The sequence below is a fragment of the Aspergillus puulaauensis genome, chromosome 4 (genome assembly GCF_016861865.1).
Source record: "Aspergillus puulaauensis MK2 DNA, chromosome 4, nearly complete sequence".
Classification (NCBI taxonomy): Eukaryota; Fungi; Ascomycota; class Eurotiomycetes; order Eurotiales; family Aspergillaceae; genus Aspergillus; species Aspergillus puulaauensis.
Window position 1 is genome coordinate 1,083,708 of NC_054860.1, and position 19,306 is coordinate 1,103,013.

Consider the following 19,306-nt stretch of genomic DNA (forward strand, 5'->3'; position numbering starts at 1 on the left):
CACTGACTCAATTACTTATGGCAATCCCCTTGAACTCCTTTGTCGTATCTTTAATAGCAACCTCAACAGGCAATCTCTCCATCGAGCTGGCCCCAAAGAACCCATGCAGCCCCTTCACCCGCTCAAGCACAACCCTCGCATCCTCCGGCTTCGCAATCGGGCCCCCATGACAGAGCACAATAACATCCTCGCGAATCCTCACAGCCGCATCCCTGATCGCCTGAATCTCCTTGACACACTCCTCAAGCCCCTTCCCGCTCTTCGCCCCAATCGTCCCACTCGTCGTCAGTCCCATATGCGCAACCAGCACATCCGCCCCAGCACGCGCCATGGCCTCCGCCTCCCCAACATTAAACACATACGGCGTCGTCACAAGCCCCATCCCCGCCGCGCCCCTAATCATCTCAACCTCCTTCCCAAACCCCATCCCCGTCTCCTCCAGATTCGCCCGAAACTGCCCATCAATGAGCCCCACCGTCGGGAAATTCTGCACCCCCGCAAACCCCAAATCCCGGAGCTGCGCCAGAAACCGCGGCATGTCTTTCAGTGGATCGGTGCCGCAGACTCCCGCGATCACGGGCGTGTGCTGCACCACAGGGAGCACTTCCGACGCCATCTCCACGACGACTTCGTTGGCGTTGCTGTAGGGCATTAGCCCCGCGAGACTGCCGTGGCCGGCCATGCGGAATCGGCCGCTGTTGTAGATTATGATTAGGTCGCCGCCGCCGGCTTCGACGGATTTGGCGGATAGGCCGATTCCTGGATCGTTAGAATATATATGAATGATTGGATGAGGTTAAGGAGGGGAGGTACCGGCTCCAGCGCCGACGATGGGCTTTCCGTCTGAGATTTGGCGGCGGAGGCGGGCGAGGATCTCGTCGCGGTTGGTTGGTGGTGCCATTTTGTTGGAGAGAATCTGTAGGTTTGTCTGGGGTTGTACTCCGTACGTTGTGTTGTACGTGATACAGTAGGTATGTGAAGGAGATGAGGAGAGAGAGTGCTCGTCGGAAAGATGAAATCATCGTACATCATCAGCCCCGCATCGTCTCACCCTCATTTCAATTAATCCCATCCAGCAAGATACCCGTCCAGCAGATATTCGTCAGTAATTATAGATCCAAGATTGCAACCATGCCGCATATCATCCTTCTCGGCACGCTGGATACCAAGCGCTCCGAAACCCTCTATTTGCAAGACCAACTCCACCAAACCGCCCTCCGCCTGTCTCAGCCTATACAAATCACCCTGATCGACTGCGGCTGTCGTCCAACAACCGACGATGCAATCACAATAACCCAGCCCGAGCTGATATCCAAATACGCTCCCGACGAAAACCCAAAGAAAGAGCCATGGGAACTGCCAAGGGGCGAGGCAATAAAGTTCCTATCCGACTGCGCAACACGCGCTGTCGCCGAGCTCCTGTCCACGACAGAAGAAATCCACGGCATCGTCGGTACAGGCGGGAGTGGAGGGACGAGTCTGATTTCGTCGGTCATGCGAGATGCAGCGCCAATCGGCCTGCCCAAGTTAATCGTTAGCACGGTTGCATCAGGGAATACAGGCCCTGTTGTCGGTGAATGCGATATCACGCTCATGTACTCGGTCGTGGATATTGCGGGGTCGAACAGGTTGCTTCGCGATGTGCTGGAGAATGCCGCCGGGTCGATCTTCGGGATGGCCTCTGCGTATCAGCACCGTCTTGTGCAACGTCATCAGGAAGATACCCAGCTCCAGGGGGGGGAGAAGAAAACACGCATCGGGATAACCATGTTCGGTGTAACGACGCCCTGTGTTGATCAGATCCGGTCTCATCTTGAGGGAAAGTATCCTGACGCAGTGGAAATCTATGTCTTCCACGCGACTGGACACGGCGGGAAAGCCATGGAGCGGCTGGTTGAAGAAGGACAGCTCGATGCGATCCTCGACATCACGACGACGGAAATCTGCGACCTGATTGCAGGCGGAGAGATGAGCTGTGAGGAGGATAGACTGGAGACGGGGCTGCGTAGGGGAATCCCCAATATCATATCTATCGGCGCGACGGATATGGTTAACTTCGGACCGATGGATACAGTTCCGCCAAAGTATAAGAAGAGGAGGCTTTTCGTGCATAACCCGAGTGTGACGCTGATGAGGACGAACTGCGAAGAGGGTAACAAGATTGCGTCGTTCATTGCTGACAAGGTGAAGCAGTTTGCGAGCGATCCTGGGATGGTGGAGGTTTGGATTCCTCAGGGAGGCGTTAGTAGCATCTCGACCAAGGGAAGCGTGTTTGAGGATGGGGATGCTGATGGGGCCCTCTTTGGGTCTTTGGTGGCTGGGTTGGATAAGACCGAGGTGGAGGCTGTGATGGATGGAAGGGATGTGAATGATCCTGGGTTTGCAGCTGATATTGCGGATCGATTGATGGAGTTGGTTGAGAAGCATGCTCAAAAGGCACGTTAGATTCTACCCCCTGTGTAACAGCCAGTTTACTTTGGGACTTGAGGATCTTTCTTTTAAATTCGGAAATATTAGATACTAGGTGTTCACTACTCCCTACGTACATTCAAAGGAATATCATCAACCAAGACGACCTCATCAGTCCTCCAACCATACGCCCGAGCAATGGATATCCCGATATCCCGAGCAAATCGAGCCTGCTTGATGGCACCTCCGTGTCGCACAATCCCCGTGTATGCCACATCGCCTGGACAGGAGACCCGTATAGTTACTTGCGTTGCTTGAGAATAGCCCGTGCCAACCCTAAGCCCACTTTAGGTCACCACCAACCACCAGCTTCACCTGGCTTGGTGTACCAAAGAGTTCACTGAGCGGGCTGGAGAAGTTTGAGGCCCTTGATCCAGCTCAGTGGTGTCCTCGTGGATACGCCATTGTCAATGTTGACAACCGGGGCGAATTTGACTCCCTGTCCGCAAACGCAAACGCGAACCGACGGAGCTGTACTTTCCACACGACAAATGCGAGAAAGTTCCTCTGGGCCAGGTGGTCGAGTTGCGGATTCCGGTCTGGCCTGGCGGGATTGCCTTTGGGGAAGGGCGAATCCTTGAGACTGGAAATCAAAGGTCACGACCAGATTAATGAGATGCTAGACCTCTGCACTAAAAAGCTTGCAAGGCTGGTGGCTAGCCAGTTACCTCCAACACAGATCTTGCCGGAGTATCCACCGCTGACCGACTTGAACAAGGGGAGGCATTTTTTTCATACAGGAGGGGGGTTTCAAAGTCGGCTGGTGTTGCCTTTGGCGCCGGCGTAGTTAGACAGGTATGCGTGGATTGACATCATTGTGGCAGTAAACCTCGCACCATAGCCACATTATTGAAAAATCCTTGACTTCCTCACATCCGTCTGTACCAAGCTCTGTAGGCGCGGGTGACGGGCATATCCGCCCCACAGCTGATGTGCTGAGCTGCCACGCGGATCGTCCTCTTGGCATTCATGATTTCCTAATCGGGAAAATTGGAAGCATCAGATGGAGATACGCAGCTCAGCCTTGGAGTCGGGCTGAGCCACGATGATGAAGTACCTGAAATTCCCCTATATATATCCCATCAATTCCCCCAGTCAATGAACTACCATCAACATTCCTCATCCGCTTTCATACTACAAAAGCCACTCCTACTTCCTCACGCTCTACAATATCTCAACCATCCAGACACTGCTCTGTAACACTACTACAATGGCCAACCGCGAATACTACGGCGAAAGCGTTCCCGCTCACTTGTCTGGCGAGGAGACCCGGAATTTCAATACAATGCAGGGTCCTGAGTACAACTCTACACAGGTAAGACACTCTAGCCATCCCCTTTCCTACTGGAGATCTAAACTAACTTATTCACCCAGCAACCATGGAATAACAATGTCAACCACTCCAACTATGAGCAAGCCCCAATGGACTACCAACAACAACCATGGGCCGACCCCAACAACCCAGCCAACGTCAATAATGCTGAAGGTGAAAAAGGTCTAGGCTCTACGGTTGTCGGCGGTGCAGGTGTACGTAGTTAACTATTACCTTTTACCCATATTTTACCCGCCATCCAAATACTAACATTATACCTCCAGGGTGCATACGTCGGGCACCAAGTTGGCAAGAAATCCGATCATGGCACGCTAGGCACCATCGGCGGTGCGGTCGCTGGAGCAGTGATGGCCAATATGGCGAGTAATGCAGTGAAGGGGAAGCATAATCAGGGGCAGACGCAAGGACAGGGATGTTGCAATAACCACGGCTGTTCCAATTGCCATCAACAGGGACTAGGACTAGGCGGAGGTCGAATGGGGCTTGGGCTTGGAGGTGGCTTGATGGGCCGTCGTGTTGGGAGGTTGGAGAGGAGAGTGGATAGACTTCATGGGTTTTGAGTGCTGTAAGGAGTGGTCTATTGTGGATGAGATGGTGATTATGTTTCTTTTCATTGTGTCTTGGGTTTCTATAGATGGGCTGGCTAGATTGACAAGCGTCTCGAGGGTTCAGTTGGTTACTTGTTACTATACCTTCTAAATTTTATATAATTGAGGAACTGTCAGCAACTTTCTCTCGCTTAGTGGCCTCTGATTGTACTTATGGCTTTGTAGTTTTGGGGTGGCGATATGTTGGATGACGTTAAATAACCTGTTGGGAAATATATAGTGCGGTTGTACGTAGTATGGGCCCTGACCTTGTTACCCTTCCACGCTCGGCAGAAAGGCGATGGAACAGGCTAACCTCACGAGCTCGCTACTGGTGTCCCCATGGCTAAGCGTCCCCTTATTTTGGACATACCGAAAGGCATGACCGGGAAGACATCTTTGAGACATCCCCGGTTTGATATAGAGTCGTCTGGGTCGATAGTAGGTATTCCACGACGTCGGGTGTTTCCAGTTCCAACCTCGGCTAATTTTGATCTGAAAGTCTGAGAAACGGTACAAAAGCCTAGATTAGAGAAAATAGTTGTTTTTGCTGGGCGCAAATCACCCGATGGTGAACAAAGAAGTCACCGGCTGCAGCACAGACATGACACGGACCAGCGAACGGCCCCGAACGTGCATTATGTCATCCGACCAACAATCTATCCGTCGTCGCCCGAAGCTCTCCCCAGACCATCCCCTGATCACGAAGCAAAGCCTGGCTTTATAGACAATGTAGATTCAAGTAGCTATAGTAAAAGCTCGCCTGCACGGCGTGATCAGCATATGACTTCCGCACAGTCCCCTGTCTGTCTCCTGTCGATGAAACACAGGCAAAGACGGAGCTTCTAGATTGGGCCTAGCGCGCCGGGAGGTCAGAGCCTCACCTCCAACACAGTCACTGCTCGCTGCTCGCTGCTCAGTGCTCTGTGCTCAGTGCTCACTATCCGATTGTCATCCTGCAGCTCCCCTCCTCCACCTGCATCACTTTCGGGCCAGCCCTCGCCCTACTCGCCCTGCTCGCCCTTCTGCTGGTTCATGCCATGCGCACCTGGAATTTTGCCTCCAATCGTGCGATGGCGTTTCCTGTTCGCTGCCGCTCTCCCTCCAGGACCTGAAGCATTACCGCGCCCGACGACAAATACGAGCCGCCACCAAGCATTAGCATAGCGACTTCTAATCTTCCAACTCAGACACCTTGCTATTTATATGGCACCTCCCAGAGTCGCCTACTGCACTGCCCACGTACCCCCCTACCATCGCCTATTTTAACTTCGCTGTTTCACCTTCCGACGCATTCAATCTCCCGCCGCTCGCCGCTGAACTTGCCACGATTATTACACCCCGCGCTCACACCCATCCATCAACGATCGTACTGCTCTTGAAATACACTGGGAAAGGAGATTTTTGATGGTGTCAAACAGCGGCGAATTTCTAACCTTTCCCCCAAGTGTCCCCCGTCAAGCCCGCGGGTTCGAGCTGTGAGACGACCGATTTCTGTCGAAAAATGGCGTTTCCAGGCGGGGATCAGCCTGAAGGAAGGCACAGCTCGGAAAGCTCTGGAAAAAACAGCGGTCTGTCGCAAGAAACCATCAGGGATGGTCGCCGTTATGGTCGCATCGTGCCTGGGACTCGCGGCATTTCTCCGCATTCAAAGGATGATGACGGTGATAGGTAAGGCCTCGCCCTCTTAGGAAATTCCGAATATGCGCTGCTGCCGTGTTGCCTTTTTGAAGATAGCGCAAGTAGGGTACCGGAATCTCTGATCTAACTGACCATGTTCAGATTCGAACCGCGGTCTTTGAGACCGCCTTCGTTAGGAGCCCCGAACGATTTATATACGTCGATGTTTTCCTGGGGATCACCAGACAATTCCCCTACAGAACAGCGCAAATTCCCTGGCTTCGGAAGCCATAGGAAAGCGTTGGCTGTCCTTGGAGGCGACGAGCCTGGCGCTCCCCCGATGAACAATCCCGGCCCGCAGATCCATACCAATTATCCCGATTCTTTTCAACATGATCCTCAATCAAACCTTGCCTATTCCCCCAAGACCGGTTCTAGCGACGCTCAGGGCACTTTTTTCCACGATTACTCCGAACACGAGGCATCGCCTGCAACTGCGACTTTCCGCCCTAGTACTGGCCGCACTTATGCCAGCGAACCCCCAGACTTTGATTATAATGGCGACAACCGGCGGCCATCCGTTGCAAGTGCTACGACTATTAGCAGTCGAGGGTCTGGGTCTAGCGCAAGTGGACTTTTCCGGAAGAAAAAACTACAGGGGATTTTTGGTGAAGATTATAATCCCGATTATGATAGGCACCAGAATTCGGGAGCCAAACCGTCATCGCTTGACCATTTTAAGGCTCGCTCAAGAGCCGACTCAGAGGGATCGAGGCCGGCCTCCGATTCTCAGGATGAGGGTCAAGCACATCCTCGACCACACACCCCGCTCCCTTCAAGCGAAATAACGCCCTGGGAGTACCAGAGGTTTAATGATATTCCGAAGCTTGGGGAAGCCCCTGTCCGTGAAGCGCCCATAGGGTCTGATCGCCACCATAGCGGTTCGCAGGGTGCACCTAATACAGGCCGCAGACATTTCAGCGGCCATCGACATTCACGAAGCAAGGAGGAGAAAGCATCTCCTGCCGGTGACCTTGCCGGGTACCGTGATCGTCCCGCAACAGGGCGGGATGACTTCTCCGTTGGACTGCGCCCATCCCGAGAAGCCAGCGCAGCTAATTCCTCGACTAACCTTGCTGGTCGCTCGACGAGTCCCACGCCGAGCATTCAGAGTGTTTACGCCAGGGAGCCAGGTCAGGGCTCCCCCGGAGGCGGCTCTTCTTCATCTAAGCGCACGTTTTTCGGCAAATTTCGCCGCCCCAACATTAAGCATTTCCCTGGTTCGAAAGGACCGCATGACGGCAAGGGCCAACCCAGGCCCTCACGACACAATTCCCCCCAACGACATCGGAACAATAGTCTGGAGGGCGGAATACCTTCCAGACATGCCGATCCGGGGGAACCTGAGCGAAAAAGAGACGGCAAGCTGGGTATCGCCAGTGGAATGCGACGAAATCGTCGCGTGCCGGGGAATGAAACTCCAGTTGGGAAGGACGTGCAACCTGCCCCAGCGCCTGGTGTTTACAGCCTGGATACTGATCTTGAACATATGGATGGCATTATCAAGGACCCCCATCCGAACGAAGGCGCTAAAGTTAATGACGGCAAGCCATCTCGGCCTGATGAAAGAAGCGTCGGTGTCAACCATTGGGATGCGCCAGAGAGCTGGCATGTCAAAAAACAGAAAGATGAGCTGACAGCAAAACTCCCCAAGAAAGCCCACGATGCTGTCCTTACTAGGAGCGATGCTGGCGGTGTCCCGTATTTCATCCGTGTGTTCCGTATAGATGGAACGTTTGCAACACTTTCGACCGGTTTACACGCCACAGTCGCCGATGTGCTTTTGTCGCTGGGCAAAAAGTCTTTCTTGACCGATCATCTGAATAATTACGAGATAGTGATGCGCAAAAATGACATCTCACGGCAACTCGATCCCGCTGAACGACCAATCCTCATGCAGAAGAAATTGTTGGAACAGATTGGGTATACACGGCAAGATAGGATTGAAGAGCTTGGTCGCGAGGACCACAGCTATATACTCCGCTTTACCTTTCTTCCCACAAAGCTCAGCGGCTATAGCAGCCTTGAGGGGGAACCTGGCTTCAGCAAGAATCAGAAATTCAGCCACGTGGATCTCCAAGGACGGAGCCTCGTCACCATCCCCATCGCTCTTTACAAAAAGGCGTCCGAAATCATATCACTTAATCTTTCTCGGAACTTGGCTTTGGATGTTCCACGAGATTTTATCCAAGGCTGCATCAATTTGCGCGAGATCAAGTTTATCGGGAGCGAGGCTGTGCGACTACCCCCAAGCTTTAGCCTTGCCAGTCGGTTGACGTATTTGGATGTGTCGAACAATTTTATCCAAGAGCTGGAACATGCGAACCTTGACAGGTTACAAGGCCTCGTTAGTATCAAGCTCGCCAATAACAGATTAACAGAGCTGCCGAGCTACTTTGGCAACTTCCTATATCTACGAAGCCTGAATATATCCTCGAACAATTTCCAGGTTTTCCCTGAGTTTCTGTGCAACCTGAAGAGCTTGGTGGATCTCGATATCAGTTTCAACAGCATCACTGAACTTCCAGATATCGGTAATCTGACAAGTCTCGAGCGACTGTGGATGACGAATAACGGCTTCACCGGCCCGTTCAGAGAATCCATTCAGGACCTTATCAACCTCAAGGAGATCGACGCCCGATTCAATGACATCGCGAACATTGACAACCTGTGTCTCCTCCCGCGCTTAGAACAGCTATTTATTGGCCATAACGCAGTCTCAAAATTCAAGGGATCGTTCCCCAAATTGCGAACTTTCCTAATGGACCACTGCCCTGTGACGCAGTTCGATATCGACGGGCCCATGCAAACGCTCACATCTCTCAACATAGCTTCGGCGAAGCTAGTTCAATTCCGGGACACTATGTTCGAATTTATACCCAATCTTACGAAGCTGACTTTGGACAAAAACCACTTCATGTCAATGTCGTCTCATATTGGCAAGTTGCGAAGACTTGAACATTTCAGCATGGCCAAAAACCCACTATCAGCACTTCCTACAACTATCGGGTGTTTGACTGAGCTCAAGTACCTTAATCTGAGGGAGTGCAATTTGCAACGGTTGCCCCAAGAACTTTGGTATTGTTTGAAACTGGAGAGCCTCAACGTCTCATCAAACGTGCTCGATTGTTTCCCCAAGCATGGTGGCCCCACACCTCAACTTCCTGGTGAAGCCACTGCTACCCCTACCCCCGCGGCAACGCCTGGTGGTACAATAACGCCAAGTTTCGACGAACTCGGCCCAATAGAAGAGCAAGAAACTCGCCGTCCTAGCGAGGCTTCCGGAAGTAACTTAAACAGTGGTAGTTCTCCTAACGGCGGGGGTTACCGGAAGACGTCAGTTGCGTCTTCTGCTAGCCAGGGACGAAAGGTATCGACTGCTTCCAAATTCACAGAGGGAAGCCCTTCCTCGAGGAAAGATTCCAACTTCTCTCAACATATCGCGACTACATTTGGTGGCTCACTCAAGAACCTGTACCTGGCCGATAACCGTCTCGAGGATGATATCTTCCGTGAACTCTCATTCATTCCCGAATTGCGAGTGGTCAATCTCTCGTATAACGTCCTGACTGAGATCCCACCCGGGCTCTTAAGGCGCTGGCCTTTGATCTCTGAGCTATATCTATCGGGCAACGAGTTAACGTCGCTTCCCTCGGACGATCTCGAGGAAGGGAGTAACCTGAAGATACTCAATATCAATGCAAACAAATTCCAAGTTCTGCCAGCGGAATTGTGCAAGGTCAGCAAACTTGCTATTCTTGACGTTGGAAGCAATTCCTTGAAGTATAACGTGTCGAACTGGCCTTACGACTGGAACTGGAACTGGAACCGAAATCTAAAGTATCTGAACTTTTCCGGAAACAAGCGCTTGGAGATCAAGCCAAACGTGTCCTCCTTGGGTTCCCAACAACCGAACTCTACAGGCACAGATCTGACGGATTTCAATTCACTCACCCACCTTCGAGTGCTTGGTTTAATGGATGTTACTCTCACAACGTCCACAATTCCAGAAGAGAATGAAGATCGACGTGTACGAACGTCTGCTTCCCTGGCTGGCTCACTCGCTTATGGCATGGCGGACTTCCTGGGCCGGAGCGAACACCTTTCCATCATTGATATGATCGTGCCTCGATTGAAGCCGGATAATATTGAAACTGTGGTCGGGATGTTTGATGGACAGCTTAGCTCTACTGGAGGTTCCAGAGTTGCGAAGTTCCTGCACGAGAATTTCCTTCACACCTTCTCAGCTGAGCTCAAGCGTCTAAGGCATAACGAGCAAGAAACTCCGCTGGACGCGTTCAGGCGAACATTCCTCGCCCTCAACAGGAACATGGCTTTCGCTTGTTACAAGTCCATCGACCAAGATGTCCGCCAGTATCAAGACGATTTATCTGGCCAGAAAAGAGTTCGGCTCTGCCCGGAAGACCTCAAGTCTGGTGGTGTCGCCACAGTTCTGTATCTGAATAATATGGATCTCTACGCAGCTAATATTGGTGATGTCCAGGCCATACTTGTGAAGTCTGATGGTAGCATGAGGAACCTGACCAAGAACCACGACCCAGCCGAAGCAGGGGAACGCGCAAGAATTCGTGCTGTTGGCGGATTCGTATCTCGCAACGGAAAACTTAATGATTATCTTCCTGTCTCTCGGTCATTCGGACACTTTAATCTGATGCCCGCAGTCATTGCTGCACCACATACGGTGCATGTCAGCCTGACTGAGCAAGATGAAATGGTCATTCTGGCCTCGAAGGAACTGTGGGACTATGTCACTGCAGACCTCGTGGTCGATGTGACCAGATCCGAGAGGGCGAACTTGATGGTTGCAGCCCAAAAGATACGAGATTTGGCTTTGTCGTTTGGAGCCACCAATAAGCTCATGGTCATGATTCTTGGAGTCAGCGATTTGAAGAAGCGCGAGAGACGCGCGCGCGGACTGCCCAGTCTTGGTAGCCTGGGCCAAGTTGAAGACCCCCTCCTCCCCAGTCCAAAACGCCCGAAGAAGCCGCGTGACAAGACCACATGGGACTCCAGGTTGGCCCGTTTCGACTTCGTTGACGCTCCAATTGGGGAACTGGCCATCATTTTCACCGATATCAAACAGTCAACGGGTCTCTGGGAGACGTGCCCAGACGCAATGCGCTCGGCTATTCAGATCCATAATGATATCCTTCGTCGTCAACTCGGTATCATCGGCGGTTACGAAGTCAAAACTGAAGGTGATGCTTTCATGGTCGCATTTTCAACGACCACAGCGGCTCTGCTTTGGTGCTTCAACTGTCAAACCCAACTCCTTGAAGCTGAATGGCCGATGGAAATTCTCGACCAACCTCAGTGTCGTGTCAACTATGATATGGAAAACAACATCATATTCCGAGGATTGTTGGTGCGCATGGGAGTGCACTGGGGCGAGCCTGTCTGCGAAAAGGATCCAGTGACCAACCGCATGGACTACTTCGGACCAATGGTAAACCGGGCATCGCGAATATCAGCCGTTGCAGATGGTGGACAAATATTTGTTTCATCCGATTTCATGAGCGATATGCAGCGTAACCTCGAACTCTTTGCTGACAGCGAGCGCGCTGCCTCCACTGGCTCCGATGAGAGCTATGCAATGGACTTGGGCGACAATATCCGCCGTGAACTCCAGCAGCTCAACAGCCAGGGCTTCGTGATAAAAGACCAGGGCGAGCGCAAGCTAAAGGGCCTTGAGAATCCGGAGCCTCTATACCTCATCTACCCCCACGCTTTGTCTGGACGTTTGACAAGCATGGAACAATCGACAGGCGGCGAGGAAAATGCGCCGACTACTATCAGCCAACACTCTCAGCTCCAGATACAAACTGACCTTATCTGGCGATTGTGGGAAGTTACCCTTCGGCTTGAAAGACTGTGTGGAGCGCTTGAGCACCCAGGGGATGCACGCCTTAAGGACCCCAATTCAGCCCTATTCACCATCATTAAGAAGTACGGTGGAGAACTTGCAGATTCAACCGTTGTCGGTATGGTTGAGCAGCAGGTGACCCGTATTGAGGTTCGTTGAATTCACCTTATTGTTTGATATACGTGTGTTACTGACAAATGATAGGTTACAATAAGTACCCTTGCCGTACGACACATGATGCAACCCTTCAGGCCGGGTGATCGGCTTAACGACCACGCTGCGCCCATGGGCGAGGTCCTCCAGGAATTGCAAACCCAGCTTGCAGAGTATAAAGCTCTCAAGGAGCAGGTCGCTGTCAGTGCTGCTGGCATCACTGGCGCATCTCCGAGCTCCACTGCAACAGACCTACGCTATACACCCGATTTCAACTCAAACTCGAACTCATCATCCTCATCCTCATCCTTATCCTAGATACCCTCCCCGGTCTGTGTTGTCCATCACTACTTCTACTGCCCGCCTAATTATCATCTCGTGTGTATACTGCAATCATTTGGTTGGTTGACCCCACTGTGATCTTGGTATAAATATTTGTGTCTTCTTCTTCTTCTTCTTTTTTCTTCCCATTCTTTTCTTAGGAGTCACTGTTCTCTTGCTCGTTTTTGGGCGTCTTGGAAGGTCAAGTTAAGCATGCGGGATCCCGGGCGCTTGATTCATATTTCTTATGAATTTTCCTTGATTTTTATCAAATAACGGAGCGTGAATGAGAATTGCTATTTATATGGATATCTGCCTCATTTGTTTCATTTTTTTTATAGCCAAAATCTACTACTTCTATAGCAACAATCACCATTACTTAGTTAACCATGAGTCCTATTGTACTCGAGTTTGTTAACTAGGTTAGTCACTGGAAACGTGAATAGCTCACGTCATCATTTGCATAATTTCCGAGTGGCGGATAAACGTCAGGTCACGTGTCAAAAACTGTTTGTTGATGCAACTTACGTTTGTCTTTTCATCACGACGTCGCTGCTTCTTGCATCATCTTCTCTGTTCCCTATTCGCTTCCATCTTGTGTTTGGGGCCAAATTATCAGCAGTCGTTAAGACGAGTTTCAGGAGCCATATCACTTGTCGGGCGAAATTTGTATTCACCAACTTGACTTTATGCTCTCCGCCCCTCCTGTTGCCCTGGATACGCTCGGACAACTTCACGATCCGTGAAGAACGGTGGCCAACTCCACTCGAGCTGCTCTCATTCAGACAGACGAATATTTTCTTACGAATATTTTCTTGCAAACGACGTGGGCTTCTGCTCTTCGCTTCGCGTTTTCTTTTTCTTTTTCTTTTTCCTTTTCATATTTTTTCCCTTTTTTTTTCTCTCTGTCTTCCAATCAGATTGGACCCGATCCGATTACTCAAGGTTTGCCCTCCTATTGAGGTAATCGTGTCCTCACATCATGGCCGACGAGTACGATTATCTGTCTTCGGACTTCGACCTCAATTCCCTCACTGTGCCACGCCTGCGATCAATTCTCGTTAATCACGACGTCACATATCCGGCATCAGCCAAGAAGGCCCAGCTCATCCGCATCCTCGAGGATGAAGTCCTGCCGCAGGCGAAGAAACTTCTGCGGGAACGCGAGCGAGTACGAAGGACCAGCGAAGGCATCACAAACATGCCGAGCCGCGAAACATCAGTAGTCAGTGAGCGCGCTGCACCAACACCGTCTACTGCTGGGAGGAGAGGTCGGTCGAAAGCCAGCACGCGCGCATCGACGGTTGATACGGATGATGCGAGCGTCACCGCTACTCCGTCGTCGAGAAGGACTACTACTAGATCGACTGGGCGGCGCTCACGGAAGCCCGAGCCCGAGCCAGAACCAGTTGACGAATACCTTGCGACCCCTGTTGCTCCTACACTTACACCGCGCGCGTCTACCGTTGGTAAATCTCGCAAATCCGATATCGCCTATTCCCCCGAACCGGAACCTCGTTTGTCGGAGATAAAGCCTGAGCCCAGTGATCGAAGCGTCTTTACGGATGACAATCCGTTCCAGAGCGGAAGTTCACCGGCTTCATGGGATCAGCGAAGATCTGGAGGGACGAGTTCAGAACGAAAGAGGCATAGCAGCGCGCGGTTTTCTACTGGGAAATCTCCTTCCAAGAATACACCTCCCCGGAAATCCGAAACCCCGACTCATATCAAGAGTGAGGAGGACTTGGATGCAGCAGATCAGTCGCTTCAGGCGTATGAATTGAATGAATTCGACAGCGACGCTGGTGAAGAGTTTACTCCCGATGAACAATTGGCATTGGAACGCGACCAAGCCGAGTTGATGTATCCCCCAAGACCTCCTCGCAAGCGCCCACAGCAGGGTCCAGTGAGCCGCGCGTTCCCTTGGTTTATTATTCTATCGCTTTTCACAAGTTTTGGTGCTTGGTGGCGTAAAGAGAAGATTGAAATTGGATTTTGTGGTATTGGAAAACCTACATGGTCGCTGGCTGAGACCAAGGTGCCCGAGTGGGCGAGTGTACTTGAACCGCAATGCGAACCGTGTCCGTCCCATGCATTTTGCTACCCGAACTTCGAGGCTCGATGCGAACACGATTTCATTCTAACACTCCATCCATTGTCGCTTGGAGGCCTTATTCCTTTTGCACCGACTTGCGAACCTGACAGTGAGAAGGCACGCCGCGTGAAAGCCGTCGCTGACAAGGCGGTGGAAGCGCTTCGTGATCGGAGAGCCAAATGGGAGTGTGGGGAGCTCACCGAGGCCAGTCAAGAAACCGCGGGACCTGACATTACAGAGGGTGACCTTAAGGAGGAAGTCGGCAGGAAACGACGGAAAGGGATGAGTGATACCGAATTCGATGACTTGTGGAAAGGAGCACTGGGCGATATCATTGCGAAAGAGGAAGTGGTTGCCAAAACAGACCCGTAAGTTGTCTTGATTCGATTTCTTTCTGGGAAGAGTTTTAGTTTGCGCCCTTACCGAACCTGGTTCTGGCCATTATACAAGGATTATATTTCTGACGTGTATATTGGAACTAACAGAGTCGACAACACCATCACAGATCATCGTCTGTCGTTACCCTCTCATCTTCATCCGTCGCCCGCCTCCCCCTCGCCTGCGCCTTACGCCGCAACGTCAGGCTCTCTCTCCTCGCGTATCGACTCCCTCTTTCAGTTTTAATAGTCTTCTTTGCTGCTGCAGCCTATGCACGTTCTCGAGTGCTTGCCCGCCGCTCTGACCTCGCTCGTGTACCCGAGTTGGTGGCTACGACACTTGACCGGCTCGCAACGCAAGCGGCTTTGCATGCCCGCGGTCAGGCTCATGAATCTTATATCCCAATTGGTCAACTCCGCGACGACGTGCTCCGCTCAGAATTGAGAGGCAATCGTCGTGAGGAGATCTGGAAGCGCGTTCGCAATGTAGTTGAGGACAACGCCAACATTCGGGCCGCCGTCCGCGAAGGCCGTGGTGGAGATGTTGCGCGCGTCTGGGAATGGGTTGGAGGCATTGGCGGTGTTGGAAGGCAGATTGAGGGGAGCAGCCCATCTGCGGAGACGGACAAAGTACACTTCTCTCCAATACCTGCCACGGAAACCCGCTCCCCTCGTGGACCAGATGGACCCCTAGCGAGGAGCCCGATAGAAGGGGTGCGCAAGTGGGATGAGGGCAGGCCCATATACTAATCATCTACTATCGACCACTCTTACGACTGTATTTTTCTTTGACTTCATTTTCATTTTCGTCATGCCGTCATGATGGTGCCACTTTGCTAATCCTGTTAGTCAATATCTCTTGGCTCAATATTGGTTCACTTTGGTTTCCAGGTTGTAACTAGGTATTATTATTTTATATTACATATTTTATCTCCCGATCGTCACCGTGGGTATATTAGATGCAGCCAATATTTTTGGCTTGTTATTAAACCCATTGCATAGGATCACGAACGTGGCACTGTACTATGTATGCGTAGATCAAGGACTAGAATCCTTCGACTCTTCTGGCGTGCCCTCCATTTTCCCTCCGATGTCTCCGCGATGCAGGCCACTTATGACGTTTTCGTGCATAAAAAAGATGCCTCTCCCAGCCACATGCGGCGCTGTCTTCCTACATTTCGTGTCCTTTCTGCCTTGTTTTCACCAAACTCGAAGCGCCCGGGCACCACTGGCACACACTGGAAACTAGTGTCCCAAGACAGCCACACCTGGTGCCCAAATTGTCCATTGGTCAACCCGTTAATGCCCATGGATCAGCTCCCCACCTATAAAAGCTTCAGGATGTCTTGTCCGGCGACCCGCTTCCAGCCTCCTTGCTGCGGCGTGACACAAACCCAGCAGTGGACTCTCAGATGTCTCAGCCTGTTAGCCTGGAGCGGACCTCGCGGACGGCGGTTCTTTGTAGGCTTTGTAGCGCTGGTGATCGAGAAACCCTGCTCCGAGATTGGCGGATCGTATCCCCGGACGCTGGGCTGACTTCTAACGGTTCCATTTGCATCCATGGATCCCGTTTCACACCACTGGGACAGGTTCCTGCACAAGGCTACTCCGGAGTAGGTAATCTTACCATCTTCCTCAAGCACCTTGTTAGATCTCCGAATTTTCGTCAGAAATCGGTTTAGCGCCGGCCGAGTTCTGGGTCGCAGGCTCGCAGTGGTCAGTTAGTGAAGGTGATTCTCGTTGTTGGTTCCTGGTGGCTCGTGCACGGGCTGTTTGTTGACCCAATGGGTGCAGCCTCCAACGCAACTTGGAGAAGCACTCCGTCCTGTCCTCCACTTAAGAGCATTCCCATTCGGCCGTTATCCGGCACTTCCCGTGTCTTTTTTCTCTGAAGAATACTGTTCACGTGATTTCGGCGTCGTGACTTGTAGCCAAGGAAAAAAACGCACGCTAGCCGCTCCAGCGTCAGTCCCTCACTCCACCTCAGCCCCTTAGGTCAATAGGATTCTAGAAGGCCAGAGCCCCAGACGCCCACTATACCGACTTGCGTTGGTGACTGAGAACGAGGGCTGGGCGCAGTTGCTCAGTACATTACGATTTTAGTCTTCGCCCCTCCGTTCACGTGTGTATGAATTCCTCATGGTGATCTGTTGTCAGCTTCAAAGCACCATATTGCGCACTGCACATACCTACTCCTTTCGAGCTTTGCGTTGTGCCGAGCGGAGAAACGACTGGGAGACGAAGGGTGGCACTGGACAAGAAGCGGAACTGGCGTGACCGGTCCCGCCACCTGAAAGCGAGTCAGAGCCTGTCGATTATCCCGGGTATAATTTCCGGCCGACTCGTCCCATAGAATTCGTGCAAAATGCAAACGTTAGCCTGTGCGACAGCCGTGCAGTGCCCACTGCGCAATGGGGATTCGGCGTTTTATGGAGGGAAAGGAAAACACGTTTCAGAAGCTGCCCAAGAAGGAGCCTGAGCAGACGGGAAGAAACTTCTGAGTTTAGGAATCGACCACCGCCGAACCCAATCCTGCAGCCATCAGCCCAAGCACTGACCCAGTAGCGTGACATGGGCAGGAATGTGCACTACTGTTGATAGTTTGGGAGACGGATTTATCTCTCTGCTCGCCGTGGTTGGTGGAGGTGGCATGCATGTTCGTCGTCCACTGAAATGGGCGCTTTGCAACGGGTGTATCCGAACACCATATATTTCGCCGGTTACTGTCCTCTCAGCTTCGCTTTTTTGGGGGGTACTCTCTTCTTAAGTTGATGATCAACCTGCACAGGTAAGGCGGTTTGGGCACTGACACTGGTACCGGCACTATCATCTTTGCTCAGAATCCACACAACGCTGCTCAACCGTGGTCACCGACAAAAGTCCCGCTGAGAATCGCCACTTCGAAGTTCTGTCAGTTCTTCGACGGGGACAGCCCTTTCAACGCCACTGGTGCCCCTTTCGCCGTGCGCGCTTAATTGTGCCTGGACATCCGGGAAGAATACCTTACCCTGTCGAACGGGCCGTGGCCCTGGGGCAAGATTTTCACAACTCTGAAGCTTTACTTTTCTCACCCACCCCCTTCTTTTTTCTTCTTATTCCCTAATTTTGAATTTCGCTTTCTCAGTTATTCAGTAATCCTTGTCGATAATATTGGAGATCGTTCTCGCAAGCTTGATCCGCCTTGTTCAGGTGGAAGGAACGCTGGCCGCTGCCACGGATCCCCTCATACCCACTCCCTTTCATCGGTCTTGCTACTATCAGCTCCTTGCACCAGTCGATCACGCGCAGTAGCGCTCTTTAACATCTGGCCTTTGACTAGTCTAATTTTCGCCTCAATATCTTGCTCGGCTGAGAATGTTGATCTCGACCGTCTTCAGATAGATGTGCTGTCTTCTGGAGAGTATGCTTTTTGGGATATCAACGCTGGATTGTTGATTTCATTTCCATTATTCACTTCTCTCTAACCCCTTTCCTTCACTGTTTCAATTTTGGTTGCTACCTGGTTCACCATTCCTGTGTGTTTCTCCGTACCATAGATCATGGCCGATCATCCATTGAGATATCCTCCCATTGCGCCAAAGGGGCCTGACACCGAACCCCCAGCACCAAGTCGCTCTCCCCACGAAATTCGAACAAAGCGAGCCTCTACCGCTTGTGGTGAATGTAAGCAGCGTCGAACAAAGGTACTTCAGTCTTATACCTCGTTGAGACCTATGTCCCTTCCCTCAATCTCTCATTATGCCGCCCCCGCCTTCTTCTACCCCGCGTCAGCTGGAAGTCTCAGGCTACAGGCGTGTACAACTTCAAGGTTTACTAACATATTATTTTCTTTATTCACAGTGCACCGTCGATGATTCGGGTCCTCCATGTGCTGAGTGCGCACTCCATAACCGGGAATGCGTCATTGATGAGCTAGCCGACAAACGACGGAAGGTCGCAGCCAAAGAGACGGAAGAAAACCTTAAAAAATCGCAGAGAGACCTCGCGAAGTCACGAAAAGATCATGAGATCACTCAGGGGGAATTGGAGTATTACCGTTCATACGTCCGCTACTTGCTCGATGCGATTCGATTTGGCCAACTTGAGGATGTTAATAGCCTCATCGCCGTTATTCGGAGGGGCGCAACAGAAAGGGAAATCGGAAACTTTCTATCGCAGTTTGCGCACATCGTCCCTCAATTCAGCCTGGACACACCTAGGGGCTCTGACTCTACGAATGGCGAGGACGGTACGCCGGTTGTGGATGGGCCCACAAAGGCGTGAGTTCCGTGATACTGCGAGACGGCACCATCCTCCACGCTGCGAAATATCTAAGCTAGCTATTGTTTGCGTCTCGAGTGTGCACTGACATCCAAACAACAACTATTAAGACTATTCTTCACCCTTCGTGGTCTCTCCCGGGTGGTG

At 51.7% G+C, this 19,306-nt stretch overlaps 6 protein-coding genes across 6 annotated transcripts; 5 read left to right on the forward strand and 1 right to left on the reverse strand.

Moving 5' to 3' along the window:
* Window positions 1-7: 7 nt before the first annotated feature.
* TM1 (TIM-barrel enzyme family protein) lies at window positions 8-901 on the reverse strand (the record flags this gene model as incomplete). The annotated part of the gene is made up of 2 exons (XM_041703524.1): window positions 8-759; window positions 814-901. The coding sequence occupies 2 exons, from the start codon at window positions 899-901 to the stop codon at window positions 8-10; spliced, it is 840 nt and encodes a 279-aa protein (XP_041556201.1).
* Window positions 902-1,131: 230 nt separating this feature from the next.
* On the forward strand, window positions 1,132-2,445 carry APUU_40452S (Tm-1-like ATP-binding domain-containing protein; the record flags this gene model as incomplete). Its single annotated transcript, XM_041703525.1, has 1 exon — window positions 1,132-2,445. One exon carries the CDS (start codon window positions 1,132-1,134, stop codon window positions 2,443-2,445), a length of 1,314 nt encoding a protein of 437 aa, XP_041556202.1.
* Window positions 2,446-3,679: 1,234 nt separating this feature from the next.
* On the forward strand, window positions 3,680-4,362 carry APUU_40453S (uncharacterized protein; the record flags this gene model as incomplete). Its single annotated transcript, XM_041703526.1, has 3 exons — window positions 3,680-3,784; window positions 3,844-3,996; window positions 4,066-4,362. 3 exons carry the CDS (start codon window positions 3,680-3,682, stop codon window positions 4,360-4,362), a joined length of 555 nt encoding a protein of 184 aa, XP_041556203.1.
* A 1,531-nt stretch (window positions 4,363-5,893) lies between these two features.
* Window positions 5,894-12,424, forward strand: acyA (adenylate cyclase acyA; the record flags this gene model as incomplete). Its single annotated transcript, XM_041703527.1, has 3 exons — window positions 5,894-6,060; window positions 6,172-12,103; window positions 12,158-12,424. 3 exons carry the CDS (start codon window positions 5,894-5,896, stop codon window positions 12,422-12,424), a joined length of 6,366 nt encoding a protein of 2,121 aa, XP_041556204.1.
* Window positions 12,425-13,409: 985 nt separating this feature from the next.
* On the forward strand, window positions 13,410-15,649 carry SRC1 (putative sister chromatid separation protein (Src1); the record flags this gene model as incomplete). Its single annotated transcript, XM_041703528.1, has 2 exons — window positions 13,410-14,890; window positions 15,028-15,649. 2 exons carry the CDS (start codon window positions 13,410-13,412, stop codon window positions 15,647-15,649), a joined length of 2,103 nt encoding a protein of 700 aa, XP_041556205.1.
* A 2,789-nt stretch (window positions 15,650-18,438) lies between these two features.
* On the forward strand, window positions 18,439-19,162 carry APUU_40456S (Zn(II)2Cys6 transcription factor domain-containing protein; the record flags this gene model as incomplete). Its single annotated transcript, XM_041703530.1, has 2 exons — window positions 18,439-18,582; window positions 18,740-19,162. The coding sequence occupies 2 exons, from the start codon at window positions 18,439-18,441 to the stop codon at window positions 19,160-19,162; spliced, it is 567 nt and encodes a 188-aa protein (XP_041556206.1).
* Window positions 19,163-19,306: the final 144 nt, after the last annotated feature.